General features: G+C 39.1%; 1 protein-coding gene across 1 annotated transcript in view; it reads left to right on the top strand.

Annotated features, from left to right (window-relative positions):
• Positions 1 to 15893, top strand: part of KCNB2 (potassium voltage-gated channel subfamily B member 2) — a 390150-nt gene that overhangs the window by 21846 nt on the left and 352411 nt on the right. Inside the window, exon 2 of the mRNA XM_061171713.1 lies at positions 4674 to 5344. Within this exon, the coding sequence (XP_061027696.1) occupies positions 4766 to 5344 (579 nt within the window). The 5' untranslated portion in view covers positions 4674 to 4765. The remainder of the gene's footprint in view (positions 1 to 4673; positions 5345 to 15893) is intronic.

A 15893-nucleotide genomic window follows, 5' to 3' on the forward strand; every position in this document is an offset into this window, starting at 1 on the left:
GGGGGCCACTCTCTATCGCGGCCCCTCTTGTTGCGGAGCACAGGCTCCAGACGCGCAGGCTCAGTAGTCGTGGCTCACGGGCCTAGTTGCTCCGCGGCATGTGGGATCTTCCCAGACCAGGGCTCGAACCCGTGTCCCCTGCATTGGCAGGCAGACTCTCAACCACTGCACCACCAGGGAAGCCCTGTTGTTGTTTATTGTTTCAAGAGTTGCTTTTTTTCTCTAACAGACTGATGAAGGGATGTTTAGTACATTTGCAGCTGGTCGACTGACTGTTGCAAGCTTGACTTTGAATTGATTGAACGAGGTGAAATAAACCAGCAAACAGCCCAAAGAAAAGATTCACTGAGATTCTGCCCTTGACATAAAAATGTGTGTTCAGCTTATATCTATTTGTGTATATAAATTCTACACAGTTGTATAACATCTCCACAGTTTAAACATGGAATTATTACATTTTGTATTAAACGTATACACTAAATTGAATTACATGATTGATTCTCATGGGATAAAATTATTATGGTAGACAGCATTTCACTTATAAAACTAAACGTGAGAAAACAGCATCATATCCACTTTAATTACTAAAATTAAAAACAAAAATTTTGCAAGCTCTCAAGAGTGGCAAGACACAGTGAACGGACAGATTCATTGCTAGAAATAAAATTAACATGGCAGAAAAGAACAGATTAAAAATGGAAAGTTAAAAACACTAAATAAAATGAATGAAACTTTTATGATGTTCTGAATGCAGTCTGTTTCAAGCCCTCATAAATATTAAAAGGCTCTTGAAATGAAATATGAAAACCACCTTTTCTTAAGAAACTAGACATGAAAAAATGTCTTCATGGAATCTGAGGCACTATGTTATGTTTATTTCTATCTAAAGTTAGGATGGTGATTGGAGAGGAAGGGTGGCAATGGCCACAGAATCATAGCGAGAGGAAAAAAATTAACCAAGTGTCATAGGAAATGAAAGAATTGTAGGCATGGAAATGCCATGGTTTGATGCATGAAGAAACTGAAGTCCAACCAGAAAGGTGAGGGGGATGCAGGAGGGCAGCCCAACTAGACCCGGGGGTCGGGAGCCTGAGAGCAGAGCCCCTTTTGCAATCTCATACAACCTCCCATAAAAAGCAACTTGGTTTAGATGTTTTTCACGTCTTCTGGAGAGAAACGTGGTATTTTCAGCTCAGGAGGTTTTCTTAGTAAGGATGTAGAAAACTTCACAAAGTATGTACAAGTTTGAAAAGATAGAGTTTGGTTTTGTGGTTGGTTAAGAGGCCGTGAGAATAGAAAGATCTAGGGAACGGGATAGGAAGAGAGGGAGAGGAACCGAAGAGAGATAAGTTGGGTGTGGGGAAATAGAGATGGGAAAATGAGAGAGAAAAAATACGGAGGAAGAGAGAGCAGGAAGAAGGGTGGGCGGACGGGCGGGCAGGTAGACAGAAAGGCTCAGCGCGTTTCTAAGGCACTGCTGAGCAGGGCTTGACCTGAATTACAGGCTTACAATTGTGACCACTTGTGTTCTACGACTATTCTGAAAGGCTGATTAACTCTGAACACTAGTTACAGCTCTTCAACTGCTCGAGAACTTACACCTTTGAGTCTCTACTCTTTACCAGGTCACAAGCAGAATATTCTGCCCAGGGAGAATAAAAAATTTTTAATCACAGTAACAATAATCAGAGCAGATCATCTTTAAGTCTTTAAGAAAATAAAATCAACAGGTTACATTCACTCATGCTAAATTTCTCTACCCCTGCTTTGAAGAGAGGGCATTGAATTTCAGGCTGTCTTTTATTGTGGGGTTTGTAATCAACACTGGATTTCTTATAATAGAAAGTTCTTGATTAGTAAAGATACTTTGAAATTTAAGTCTTATGACCTCTCTTCACTTGAGACACATACTCTACAAAAAGGGGAATTCACTGTAGGTCATGAGTGTGAAATTATTTGAAATAAATGGTGACCTACTGGTAACTATGACAGAGCATTTATGCTTTTAGTAATGGCTTTTGCAAGAAAGGAAGTCACACTAAGCCCTTGACCATAAACATGAGATGTTTGTACTGCATTGGAGTTTGCTCTCAGTCTTTCTGGAAAACCTCTTATATGATACCATAATCAGTTCAAAGACCATCTCGCTTCTTCCCATTAGTATAAGTCATGATATTCTACAAAGAGTGAATTCATTTTATGTTTATGTGTAGCCAAATTAAAAATGGATTAGCTTTCCTGCTTACTATTCATATGGACTATTCACATAATCTATATGGATGGCTGAGATATCATTGCACCTGAAACCAAGTAATTTGATAGAGAACAGACATTCCGATTCACCACTCGAATTGCCCATCTCTAATATTTTCAGTTGTTTTGCCCGATCCTAATAGTATTACTGTGCCCTCTCTCGCATGCTGTATGTGGGGTGTGTGTATGTGTGTGTGTGTGTGTGTTGTCCATTGCCATCTGAATAAAAATTTCGACGTGGGCATCAGTGGCATCAAAGTTACATGCTCTTACCCATTATAAGTACAGTGTTCGGTGGAGAAAAACTGGGACCAATGATTCCTGGCCTTATAGGCTTAAAATCCATTAGAGGGGACTGAACGTATGTATAAGGGAAAAAAATTTAAATGCTAGCATTTATTTAATAGACATCAGTATAGCTTTTAATCATAGCTTTTGTGCAGTTGATTGGAAGCTAAACTTAAAGGAGAAATGTGAGTTTTCTTATTCTATTCAGATATACCTCCCTGTAGTGAGCACTTCACATAAACTATCTCATTTAATTGTCATAACACTGCCTATAAAGTAGATACTATTATCCTCATTTTGTAGATTAAGAAATTGAGGCTTAGAGAATTTAAGATACTTGCCCAAATTATTGTAATTCTCCTTTATTGTAAAAATAGGCATTTTTATCATCTGCAATGAGAGTGTGTATGTATATGCTTTAAATAGCTCTGTAACTATGTAGTTGAAAAAACTCCCATTTCAAGTATATTTCTTAGCCGTATTTGAAATACTTCTTATATAGTCCAGCTACATTTTTTTCATAAATTTGATTTATTTTCATTTGAGAGAATACTTGGCTTCCAGGTGGAGAAATAAATTTAACTTACAGGAGTGGAGAAACTAAAGACATGCTGAAATTGGTGTGTATCTTAAAAGAGAATTCTAATTATAAGGACCTCTTAAATCTAAAAGCTTTTCCCTTTGGTATAAGCCATTGACTGTGTGAAACATGGTGTTTTACATTGAAAGCGGTATTTGGGATGAATTGCTTGAAGCACCATGGTTTTCTGCAAAAACATTATAGGGGAAGATCAAATAAGAAGATGCTTACTGCTGCAGATCAGAAGAATAGATCAATAAGAGGGAATGTTAGAGCAGTCATGTTTTAAAGAATTAGTACACAGGAGAAAAGAGCTGTGGGTCAAAGAATATAAACACACACACACACATTCTGACATATCCTATGTACACACAAACATATATACACATAACATGCAAACATAGATGCATTTTAGGCAAGTGATCCAAATGACTCCATTTATGCATTTTTCTGGCCATATACATTATCCCCACGAGATCTTTTGTCAGCTGTCTTGTGGAAAACAATTAAAGAATTGACTATTTAACATTTATCAGACCCTCACAATATATAAGCACTGTGCTCAGTGATAAAGATATAACAGAGAAGATAGTCTTTGTCTTCAAGGGCTCCCAGCATCCTTGGGAAAGGTGTTATTGCAGTGGTATGATGAAATAGAAGAGACATTCACAGAGGTTCATGGTCATAGAGGAGATGTATTATGGAGGGTTTTCTAGAGGAAGTGATATCTGAGCTGAGTCTTGAAGAGCAAGCCACAGTTAGTCAAAGGGAAATGGGAAAGGTGGAGGCCCTTCCAGGACACAGCATGAACGAAGGCCAGGAGCTTGAAACAAAACAGTGTGTATGGTCTGGGACTGCTGGAATATGGTGATGAGGGAGGAATGAGAGGTGAAGGTGGAGAGATAGGTCAGATCTAGTAGGGCATGGTAAGGTCAAATGTGTTTCTTAGATCATTCTAGTAGCTGTGTGGAGAATGGTTTTTGTGTAGATAAAACCAGAGCTCAGGATCCAGTTTCAGGTGCTGTTGTAGAAACATAGGCAAGAGATGCTGAGGGTTTGAATCAGCATCATGGTTCGGTGGTAACCAGGACTGGGTAATGGGGGTGGAGGGCTTAAGCAATGTTTAGGAGGTGCAGTTGGTTAAGACCTGGTGCTTATTTGCATGTGGACAGATGCATCAGGATTTCTCAGAGTTTTAGCTTGGGTGTGGAGGTGTGGTCAATTTAATTTAAGCTGTCTGTGTTTTATCTGGGAAGAGTTGATCAGCACAGGGGTAGTTTAGGCTAGAGCTTGAGAAAGAGGTCTCTGGTGACAAATTTGGGAGCTGTCAACCTATAGGTGTATAAAATTGAATACACAGCTGCTTCTGCCTAGTACATTGTGTTGTCTTTTCCTCCTTATACCTGAAAGCAAAGATGTACATCTCCATCGAGAGACGGTAATTAATATTATACCTCCAGGTTATGCACGAACAACAGAGTGAGCCCGTAGAATAGGAAATGCTCTCGGAAAAATGCAAGTAACCAAAGGGCTTGTGGTTGCTTTCTTCCAGGTGCATCCGTGGAAATGCCTGCCACGCAAGGATATTGCTTGAGTTGACCTTCCCGCGGCTCATTCTTTTGAGGACCCTTTGTTCAGTCCAAAATGGCAGAGAAGGCACCCCCTGGCTTAAACAGGAAGACATCAAGGTCGACACTTTCTCTTCCACCGGAACCGGTGGACATCATTAGGAGTAAAACGTGCTCCCGTAGAGTGAAAATCAATGTGGGGGGCCTCAACCACGAGGTCCTGTGGAGAACGTTGGACCGGCTGCCCAGGACCCGCCTGGGGAAGCTCCGCGACTGTAACACGCACGAGAGCCTCCTGGAGGTGTGCGATGACTACAACCTGAACGAGAACGAGTATTTCTTCGATCGGCACCCTGGAGCCTTCACTTCCATTTTAAATTTCTACCGGACAGGGAAGCTCCACATGATGGAAGAAATGTGCGCTCTCTCTTTCGGCCAAGAGCTTGATTACTGGGGGATCGATGAGATCTACTTAGAATCCTGTTGCCAAGCCAGGTATCATCAAAAGAAGGAGCAGATGAACGAAGAGCTGCGGCGGGAGGCGGAGACCATGCGGGAGCGGGAGGGAGAAGAGTTCGATAACACGTGCTGCCCTGAAAAGAGGAAGAAACTGTGGGACCTGCTGGAGAAGCCCAACTCGTCCGTGGCTGCAAAGGTACGAAAAGCAGAGCGTTGCTTTCCTGTGCGCCGTCCGAAAAGGTGGTACCTGTATTCTAGAGAGTGTGGTTTTCTTCGTTTAAGATGTTTGGGTAAGAGAACACAGGATGGCTGTGCAGGGAGACATCCTTTCCAAGATCTTACGGAGTCAAAATCGAGTTATTCTTCCTGTTAAGGCATACGATGGCATTACTCTTTCCTGTTATTATTATGTAGGCATAGACTAAGGCAGCAGGGCGATGAAGAGTTCAGGTCACCCTGGCGCTGTGTGGGGTTGGTGACTTGGAGGCTGAGGAGAGAGCACAGCTCAGATCCATCGGGCGTGGAGTCTTGCAGAAAGGCCTGGGCTCCATCCCAAAGAGGAGCCAGGTGCTGTCGTTGAAGGTGGAGGAGGTGCCTCCTGGCCTGGTTCTCTGGAGGTGCTGGGGAGACTGGAGAGCGTGGTCCGGTGTAGCTCAGTGGGCTTGGGGATCCACACACGAGGAAGGAGCTGCCTTACGAAGCAGTGTAGGGATGAATCAATGTCAGCGTGCATCCATTGACCTCCCCACGTGAGGTCTACTCTGACAGCGATGTTTCTGTCTGTTGGTGTATAAATGCGTCCACAGCTGAGGTATTCCCATATCTCAGAGTTTGTAGAGTGTTTGCTGAACATGAAGGTCAATTCATATTTTTCCGTTGGGCCTGCATACATCTAAATCTCAGAGTAAAATTTTTGGCCACTGATTTCAGTATTTAATTCAACGGTGTGACTCTGTTTATCTACTTTGATTTAGAGCTTTGAGGGTTAGTGCAAACTGATTTTCATCTCATATATTTAGTTCTTTATTTCAGTATGAATTATAAGAAAAAAGCCAAAAGAGTCATCTTTAGCTGCAGAAGTGCAGTATTGATACTTCATGCAGATTCGATGAAAGTGGAATATGCAGTAGAGAAGAGAAAAGAGTGTGTTATCCTATAAATTCTTTGGATTACTTACTGGTTTATTTCAATTGTCTTTTCTTATAAACAGTAAAGATTACAGAAATATAATTGATTCTCTGTGCTTTTTGACTGGAAATTAAAATTCTTCGTGATAGTCTACACCATATAAATATTGTAAATAACCGGCTGAATGCAGACGATCATAAAGCTGCTTCTTGCACCGATTGATATTTCTAGTTTTGCATCTTTTGACTTCTAAAGGCATTTCACTTTCTTGCCAGGATGTGGAACTAAATGGAATAAAATGTTATTTCTTCTGTATGAAACGAGGAAATGCACATTTTGTGGCAAATGAAATATTTCAATTAGGTCTTTTTGTAGTTATGAATAATTTGTTTACTTTTGTTTCATCTGTAAGAAAGCGAGAGATGTGGGATTTGGTTGAGAAAGGTTACTGCTCTTTCCAATGTCAAGTGTTTAAGTTACACATTTGAGTTACTACTAAAAATATGGAGTGAATTTTGAAGCGGAATAAGATAAACCCTGGATTTAAGGGAGTGTTTTGGGTGTCAGATGAACTCTTTCGAGCTTTTAGGCAACTGAGGAATAAATCATTGTACCACCAGATGTTCCAGAGGGAGGTAACCAAATATGTAAAAATAACAGCTAAATCCAAGAAAATTTGAAAGGTTCATGTGATTTATTTGCTGATAACATTATTAACACATACCTAAAATTAAGTGTTGTTATAGAAAAAATTTCAAACATATACATATTTTTTCCTGAAGAATTTCTGCTAAGGATGGAAAAAGGTCAATAATCTCATTTCCCAGATGAGGGAATTCATTCAATCTCTAAATTTTAGACACAGGGCCATGTCTTTTTTTTTTTTAACACCTTTATTGGAGTATAATTGCTTTACAATGGTGTGTTAGTTTCTGCTGTTTAACAAAGTGAATCAGCTATATGTATACATATATCCCCATATCCCCTCCCTCTTGCATCTGCCTCCCACCCTCCCTATCCCACCCCTCTAGGTGGTCACAAAGCATCGAGCTGATCTCCCTGTGCTATGCGGCTGCTTCCCACTAGCTATCTGTTTTACACTTGGTAGCGTATATATGTCAATGCTACTCTCTCACTTCGTCCCAGCTTACCCTTCCCCCTCCCCATGTCCTCAAGTCCATTCTCTACGTCTGCATCTTTATTCCTGTCCTGCCCCTAGGTTCATCAGAACCATTTTTTTTTTTTAGATTCCATATATATGCATTAGCATACAGTATTTGTTTTTCTCTTTCTGACTTACTTCACTCTGTATGACAGACTCTAGGTCCATCCACCTCACTACAAATAGCTCAATTTCATTTCTTTTTATGGCTGAGTAATAGTCCATTGTATATATGTGCCACATCTTCTTTATCCATTCATGTGTCGATGGACACTTAGGTTGCTTCCATGTCCTGGCTATTGTAAATAGTGCTGCAATGCAGAGCCACGTCTTGATCTCTAAGAAGGTGATGTTGATAATGGCCTATTGTCTGTAATACACCACTATATACCCCTGTACATCAGACAGAGTATTTAAACTTGCTTCAAATTGTGTATGCAAATTATGTATGTACAGATAAGATATCTACCTACAAACTATACCCAGCAGCCAAGGACCTTGGTTTTGGAAACTTTTATGTAGTTATAAATAATAAATTTGGTTCCGAATTATTAATCAAGCTAAGGGAATCTCTGCTAACCTAAGCAGATTCTCTACTAAATTTCCATAAAGGATTTGTGTTTGTTTGTTTAAATGTCTACATTTCCCTCTCTGTTTGAATGGGGAAATATTATGTAAATTCTTTACATTTGATTACATGGTAGTTAAGTGAAAACATTGTTCATTTGCCTGAGGTTTGGAGCCTTTTAAAAATAGCTCTGTGTGATGCCTTATGTAAACCACTACCTTTCCTGTACTCTTCTCAAGTCATGTAACTTGTTATTTTTCGAGAATAATTATTGGTGTGGGGAGTGCTAATGCTATGTGTGTGTGAATATGTGTGAATAGTATTTTTACAACTTAGGAAAAGTTCATTTTGTCAAAGCTTCAGTTGGATGGTACTCTAGCCCTCACTATATTATGGATACATCAGGATCCTGCTTGTGCTATGAAACTCTTGTGTAGGAATGCTTGGAATCTATGTGTTTTTTCTCACTTGCTTGGGAGGTAAGATATCTTTGGAGGAAAGTATCTGTTTACCTTGCCTTTTCAGTTATCGCTTATTCAGTAATAATTGGTAATTCAGTTGAATGTATATAGATTGTTCTTTGTGTGCTGTACACATCAGACTAGACGTGTAGAAACATATTCCCTTCTCTCCAGAATTTAAAAAATACTCTCTTAGCTTAAACAGGGGTTTCATATACTTGAAAATACTTGGTTTTTTTCTCTTTTGGTTTTTCTGTATTTTATAATTTATAATAGTTCTGTCATAAAATATAAATGTTGTGAGATTACTTGCCAGATCCCTAGCATAGCAGAAAACTTTGACCTTTTCTATCAAATATTCCACAGTAAGATAAAATATCTATTCACTGACATGGACTAAATGCTCAGTAGTCTATTAAGTAATAATTGTTCAGCCCATGCTAGGTATATCCACTGTGATATATAAAATTATTGCAAGGCCCACTGATCTGTCATACCATCTCTGGGTATGACCCTGGCAATAGCAATTCAGCTCTTAACGAACATGCTCCTTGGTGTCATTTCTATTAATGGAACTTTCTAGTATATTAATAACTGAAAAAAAATGCCAAATAGAGTTTAAAAGTGTGATATATTTAAAATGTCGCTGTTTAACAAATTAACATTTTTATACATTCACAGAGTACCATGCAATACAATTGTACTTTTCACAAAATGGTAACAGGACTAAGAGATGCTGGTAGTTTTCTGGGGTGTGGTGTGATCTAGTAATGGGACCTGAGTTTATGTCTGTGGGATGGACTTTGTTTTTCAGTCCTCTGTATCTAGTGACTGTGTATTTTCCCTCACCTGGAGATAATGTACAAAGTGTACATTAGAGGCTATTTGTGAATGTGGGCCCAGCTAAATGGGCCTGGGGAATGGCTGGGACGAATCTCCAGTTTGCCATGACATGGAATTGCAGGCTCTGGGATGCCTGACATAGGAACATGCAAGGGGAGGAGAACATGCATGGGCTTAACTGGCTGCCAGTTTCCTGCGCAGTTATTTGGAATTAGACTTGATCCGGTACCTCTTCCAGCCCAGGACAATTTAGTCAGCCTCTGAATTGGAAACATTTTCCTCTTTTCTTTGGCCTTTTCCCAAAGGAATTGCAGTAGCTATTCCCCTTTAGATACTGCATATGGCGACTCGGGTCTAAGAGGTGTTTGAAAGTGTTTATGTAAGGGAAATGTGTTCTGCGGCAGGAGGGCTTATCAGCCTTTTGGATGAAAAATGACCAGGAAGAAGCACGCACAGCCCACCTGAGAGCTGAATGGAACTAGACTCAGTACCCTACAGCGCCCTCACTAGGGTATCTGAGGAAGGTCAAGAGCGAAGTCAGCGGGTCTTCAGGCAAACCCTGTTAGGAATGGCTGAGCCCAGGAGGCAAGCCTCAGTCCAGCAAGTAAGTGGACGTGCTGTGCAGGACAGTGCTGGCCAACAGGCCAACCCCAGGGGTCTGGTCAGGAAACCAAACTGTAAGCAGCCCTTACTTGAAAAGGACAGTATAAGGCAAAATCTGCAGAATGACATTTCTGATCATCTGAGCCAGTACAGCTACAGGTACAGAGCGCCACCCAGCAGCCCTGTTGGGCAGGGTCCAGGGTCGATGGGGGCCACTGTTGATTATCTGCTTTCCTCTCCAATTTCCCCATTTATCCACAGCTGTCACTTATTTAAGGGGTACATTTTTTCCCATTCTCTTCTTCTCCTCTCTTTCCCCACCCCCCTTTTCTCTCTCCGTCTCTCATCCTCAGGAAAATGGAAAGGATGATTGATTAGAGAATTATTAACTTTCTTCAGTAATGACCCACTAAGGAGAAAAATTAAGCTATATTTAAATTCTCCCTAAAGAAAGAAACTGCATATGAAGGAATACAATTTTTCTCAGGTAGGGTGGATCTTGAAGGACTACAAACTATTGAAGTACCTAAGATTTTTTTCACCCCCTCCCCACAAGAACCAATTTTCTCCTCTTGGCAATGACACTGAAAATGCATAGAATGGAGGGAAGGAGGTGACCGTGTTTCCTGCATCGGCTCATGAGCTCCAAGGCATCCACATGGCCACCATCACTGGCAAGGTGCAGCACAGCCCTTAGAGCAGGCATGAGAAGGGTCCCAAGACCTCAGTCCTCCTTGGATCAAGAGGGAAGCTGGTGAGGGTGGACGTCTGTCCCTGGAGCTCCAGGTCTCTGAGGAGCCAGAGACCAAAGTCATGAGTTTCCTAGGGGATGGTGCCTATTCATTGGCCTTCGATGGTAGCCTTGAGAACCGCACTCTCTCTTCTGACGGAATTAAGAGTGTGGGCTTCAAGTCACGGAAACAGTAGAAAGAAAGTAAATCCAAATAAAACAAAACTCCTGTGTACTCATCAAGAGGAAAAGAATGCTTAACATTTTGATTCTGTTTCTAGTGTATGGATCAGTTATTCTCATGCTTTGAATGAAAAAAAGGAAGGTATGAGAACAGAGCCATAAATGATTTACTTTCAGTCCAAGAACAGAATTTTCACATGTTGTGCGTAAATATACACACACACACGTAGTATATATATATAGACATATATACACACATATATATGTAGTGTATATATGTCTATATATATATAGTCAAGTGGAACAACTCTGTCCATACAAAACCCTCAGTTTAGCTTTCTGATGACTTTCTTAGTGATTAACAATAACAGTAGCCATCAAAACCATGAATGGGCCCCCCCAAAGTAAACAATGCAATGTGAGTACACTCAGAAATCTCCCTACGTTGGGGCCCCTCTGGGGACTGAGCTGTACTCCAGTTCTTACCTCGGATTGCCAATGGCCTAATTAGTGTGCCAGCCCTGCTGTTTCTGTGTTGAATGCTTACTGTTTTCGCTTCTTGGCCTTTCCTTTCTGTATCCCCACTGCACAGATTAGGTTTTTGTGCTTTTCCGATAACAGGGCACAAGGGTTCAGAGGTGCTCACAGGAGGTAACTTAACAGAACTTGGCCAGTCTGTGGAGGATTCACTTGGAGATATATTTTTCCTTTTTAAAATAGGAAACCTGCAGATGAACAGGTTGAAAGCCTTGAAGAAATTAGGTATAAGAAAAGAAAACAGATAAGATAGAAAATAACATTGGGTTTTGATGAAAATGTCTCAACTATTCCATTTTTTGGCTCCGGTGGTCCTATTTCTAGATCCGTGCTTCTTTGCTTTCCTCAAAACACTGCCTTGAAAATGTACCACTCTCTGCCCTTTTGGCCTCATTTGATCAGGAAGAGAAGGCCGAGAAAAGGAAGAAATTGATAAAATGTTTACGTCCCATGTCCTTTTACAGAGTGCCAGAAGTCGTGGTTTTGCTGAAAATACCCCAGTTAAAGTTATTAGACTTTTGTCCTAGTCTAATTATTTATAACATCTCCTTTCACTCTTAAAAAGTGCCCCAGTTTGGACAATAAACTATATGATCACCTTACATGTGAATATTTTTAAAAAAGAAATTACCCATGAATCATGTACTTTTCATTTCCTCTTTGCTTGTTGGTTACATCTGAAGAGGGCCAGCCTTAATTTTCAAGCAATTTTTTCATCTCTTCTGAAAAATCATTGGTTTCTATTAATATTAAAAAAAGACATTCAGATTTCTTTCAAGCTTGAGTTTTAAACCTCAGTAAGTAATTATCATTTTCAAAGAAAAAAAAAAAACTAGGGACTTCTTTCTACATTATCTAATGTTATCACAAAACAGAGTACATTGGCAGTATTTAAATATTCTGGTTTTGAAAATCCATGTACCCTGCTTTGGTTATTAACAGATTTGTTTTCTTTCAAGTGAGAGACTTTATAAAGTGACGGATGTACTATTTTAGGTAAGCATAAGTATTATGAATGTTTAACACTCTCCGCTTTGGAAGCCTCTAGAAGGGTTTGAATAATGTTTTAGATTAAGTGTTCATATCTGAGCTTTATCTCCCATTTTAAAAAAAGAAGCAAAACAAATACTTTCCAAATGCGAAGAGTTTATAAGAAAGTTCCCATGGTGCCTATGCCTTGACCTCAGAGAGCTTGCCCGTATTTTAACTTTTAAGCATTTACGCTGTCTAGTGGAACTTGGCCCTGAAAGTTTCATCTAATAAGTGTATGAAAGTACAGTCTGTAACTGCTTTGATTACTCAAGGAGATGGGTAGTCTCTGCCTCATCGGTATGGATTTATATTGTTACTATTTAACTTTTCCCCCAGCATGTTAGGGTATTCAGGGTAGCTATCAATTAGTGCTGTGATATGGTACAGATAGAGCAGTTTGTTGCATTGGAACTGAACGTGGGAAGATGCTACTTTGAATGTCATTGATCTTTCCCCTTTTACTAGCATTGTTATATTTGACAATAATTTGTCATATAGAATGAAAAGAAATAATCTCTTTCCAAAGAACTTGTTAATGTAAGGTTGTTTATTATGGAATGTCAAATTAGCCAATTTTTATTGAATATTAAGTACTGCATATAAAATATTGAACATTTATTGAATATTAAATATTGCATAAATCGAATCATCAAAAAAAAAAAACATCCATTTATTTTTAACTCCTCTACACTTCCACCTTGTTCCACAAAAGAGGAAGCTCACTAGAAATACATATGCTAAGAATTCAAATAAAATAACAAAAAAAGAATTAAAAGCAAAAAATAGAACTAGAAGAAATATGTTTTAAATTGTCCCAGTAACACTAGGGAATGCTTCATTTTCTGCAAAATGTTTTGCATAATTTTAATTAAAAAATGACAGTCTTAAAATTTAATAATAGAGTTGAAATTCATAAACAAAATTTGTCTTCATGATTAGAAAAATTTGCCCGTCTGTTCTTAGAAAACCGTGTTTAGTGACTGAAGGTAAGAGCCATTCTTAACACTGAGACTCTGTCTGTATACTCATGTGAATTGACCATTCTGACTGATAAGAAAGATATTTTCAAAATAATAAAGTTGATTCTAGATCAGTTACTGGAATAAAAATTCCCTTTTGATCAAAATATGATTACATAGGGAAAAATAAACCCAGCTGCTAATGTACAATTCATGAATTAACCATAGATTACAATAGATTTTTTTGATTTGGGCATTGATTTAGCATTGGTGGTTTTATTCTTTTTGAAACTAACCCTAGAGTTCCATGACATTTGATAATCTTTAATGTGCCGAGGCATAAGTCTGAATTCTGTATAATGTAAGGTTGGTCTGAGGCAACTAGTGACTTTGATAGTGAGCTTAGCAGGCCACTTGGCACTGTTAATCTCTCCCAATCTGTTTTTTTCCTCTGATTGTCATATATACTAACTTTTATTAAGTTCCCATATTTTATAGAGAAGATCATATGGTATCGCAGAGATTCATACAGGACACATCCTTCATTTCAAATACCCTATTTAAATATTCTAAGAGTGATACGAGCTTTTAAGGCAACAGTCAGCCTGGAAATTATTCTTGCCCACCGATAGCCTAGGTGGTCATTAAAACCCTTCCTGCCTCTGCAGTGGAGCTGAGAAGGATAAAGGAGTTCCCAGGTCATGGTCGCCAGCATGTTCCATGGAGCATGTGGGCATTGGAGGCAAACTGTACTTCCTGTATCTGTAACATTGTAGTTGATGATAACTTTATAGTTTACAATCAGAACTTTGAAGAACTTCAGGAGATGGAGACTTCTCTGCAGTTGCTCTGTCAGCTTTGATACACAGACATAACCAATCTAGAATAAAGCAGCTAGACATAGATCAGCTGGGAACAGAGAACTATAGTGACAGGCAGTGGAAAAGTGCGAGAGGAAGATGTTTGCTCTAATCCCTCTAAAACTTTTCCAGGAGGCATTGAAAGCTAACATCAGAACTCTATCAGACTCTGCACCTGTGTATTATTTATTTGCAGCTGTGTATACATCTGTGTTTAAGTTAACTCCTTAGCTAGTGCAGAAAATGAATGGATTTTTTTTCCCTCTTAAATCATCCCCTTTAATGTCTTTATAAAACTTTAAATGAAACAACTCTGGATATTACTAAGGACTGGTACCTGAAGTAGATAGATCCAGCTAATGTTTGTGGTCAAGTTTCTGTGTCTAGGGTGGGCAAACCAGGTAGCAGCAGCCTTTACCTAGTGGTACGTGAACTAGGTCTGTTCTTGAGAGTGTGTGTGTGTGTGTGTGTGTGTGTGTGTGTGAGAGAGAGAGAAAGTTACTCATATACACTGCCACCTCTCCATTAGAGCATATTCTATAATAAAAAACCACCTGCACAAAAATGCAATGAACTTCAACCTGTATTTGGTAACTTAGGGTAGGTGTAACTTGTCATCCAAATAAGACAGCTCATTCAGAATATAAAGTTTTATGATAACCTGATTGGGCATGAAGTCCATGGAAAGTGTTCTAATGGTCCAAGAATAGCAGGCAGAAGTATTTCCATCACTGTCCCAGGATTTTGTTTCAGGATGCTAGAGGTCATTGCCACCCTGGATTTCATGCTTTTACTTATGTCTTGTTGAGTCACTCTCAACACAACAAGTGTTGAATGCTACTTTAAATAGCTTCTCAAACCTACGCCACAGCAGCGCCAAGGACAGCCAAGTAATCGCAGTGCAGCGCCGAATGGGGTTGCTTGATTGAAGCATCCTTCACTGCAGGCCAACCTCAGGATATTTGCATATGAATGAAAGATCTTCTGACCTTCTGATCATTGTTTTATTTCAAATTAATATAAAACCTAGAGTGCGGTTTTGGATATTGATGTGCAGTTGTCTTATCTGGTGTCATCTAAATTAAATGCACAGCCAAATGTGTTCCTCAAATTAGTTTTTTTTTTTAAACATTCATATTTTAGTTTATATCTTAGAGTTACCACTAAGACTCTGGCAACATTTTGTATAGGACTATCTAACTTATACATTGGTATCCAAACATGTCCTTTCAGCCAGACTTTGGTTGAATTGGAAAATAAATCAATGCCACTATCTATGAAGTATAGCAACAGATTTGTGCTGTGATAAATTAAATGTATTTCATTAATCCAATGGAAAATTTCAGTTTGGGAAACTAGCCGAGACCTGCATAATATCTTTAAGGTAAGCATCCTGTTCTATTTCAGAGCAGTTTTTAGTTTAAAGGCAGAAAAATATTGATAGACAATCTTGTTTTTCAAAAGGTGATAATTTGCTCTGCTATAGATGGAATGAACTACCTATGCAATGAAAGAAAATATGAAACAGTAAGCTAGAATCTAGGATAACATGAATTTGCTCTTACATATTTGCTATGTAAAAAAGCTAGCACATTTTATTATATTTCTTAAATGAATTCTGCAGGTGTGAAAATTATTGTATGTTATAAGTAAAGTAGTTGCATAATGCGTAATATTAA

This window comes from Eubalaena glacialis, chromosome 17 (genome assembly GCF_028564815.1).
Source record: "Eubalaena glacialis isolate mEubGla1 chromosome 17, mEubGla1.1.hap2.+ XY, whole genome shotgun sequence".
NCBI lineage: Eukaryota > Metazoa > Chordata > Mammalia > Artiodactyla > Balaenidae > Eubalaena > Eubalaena glacialis.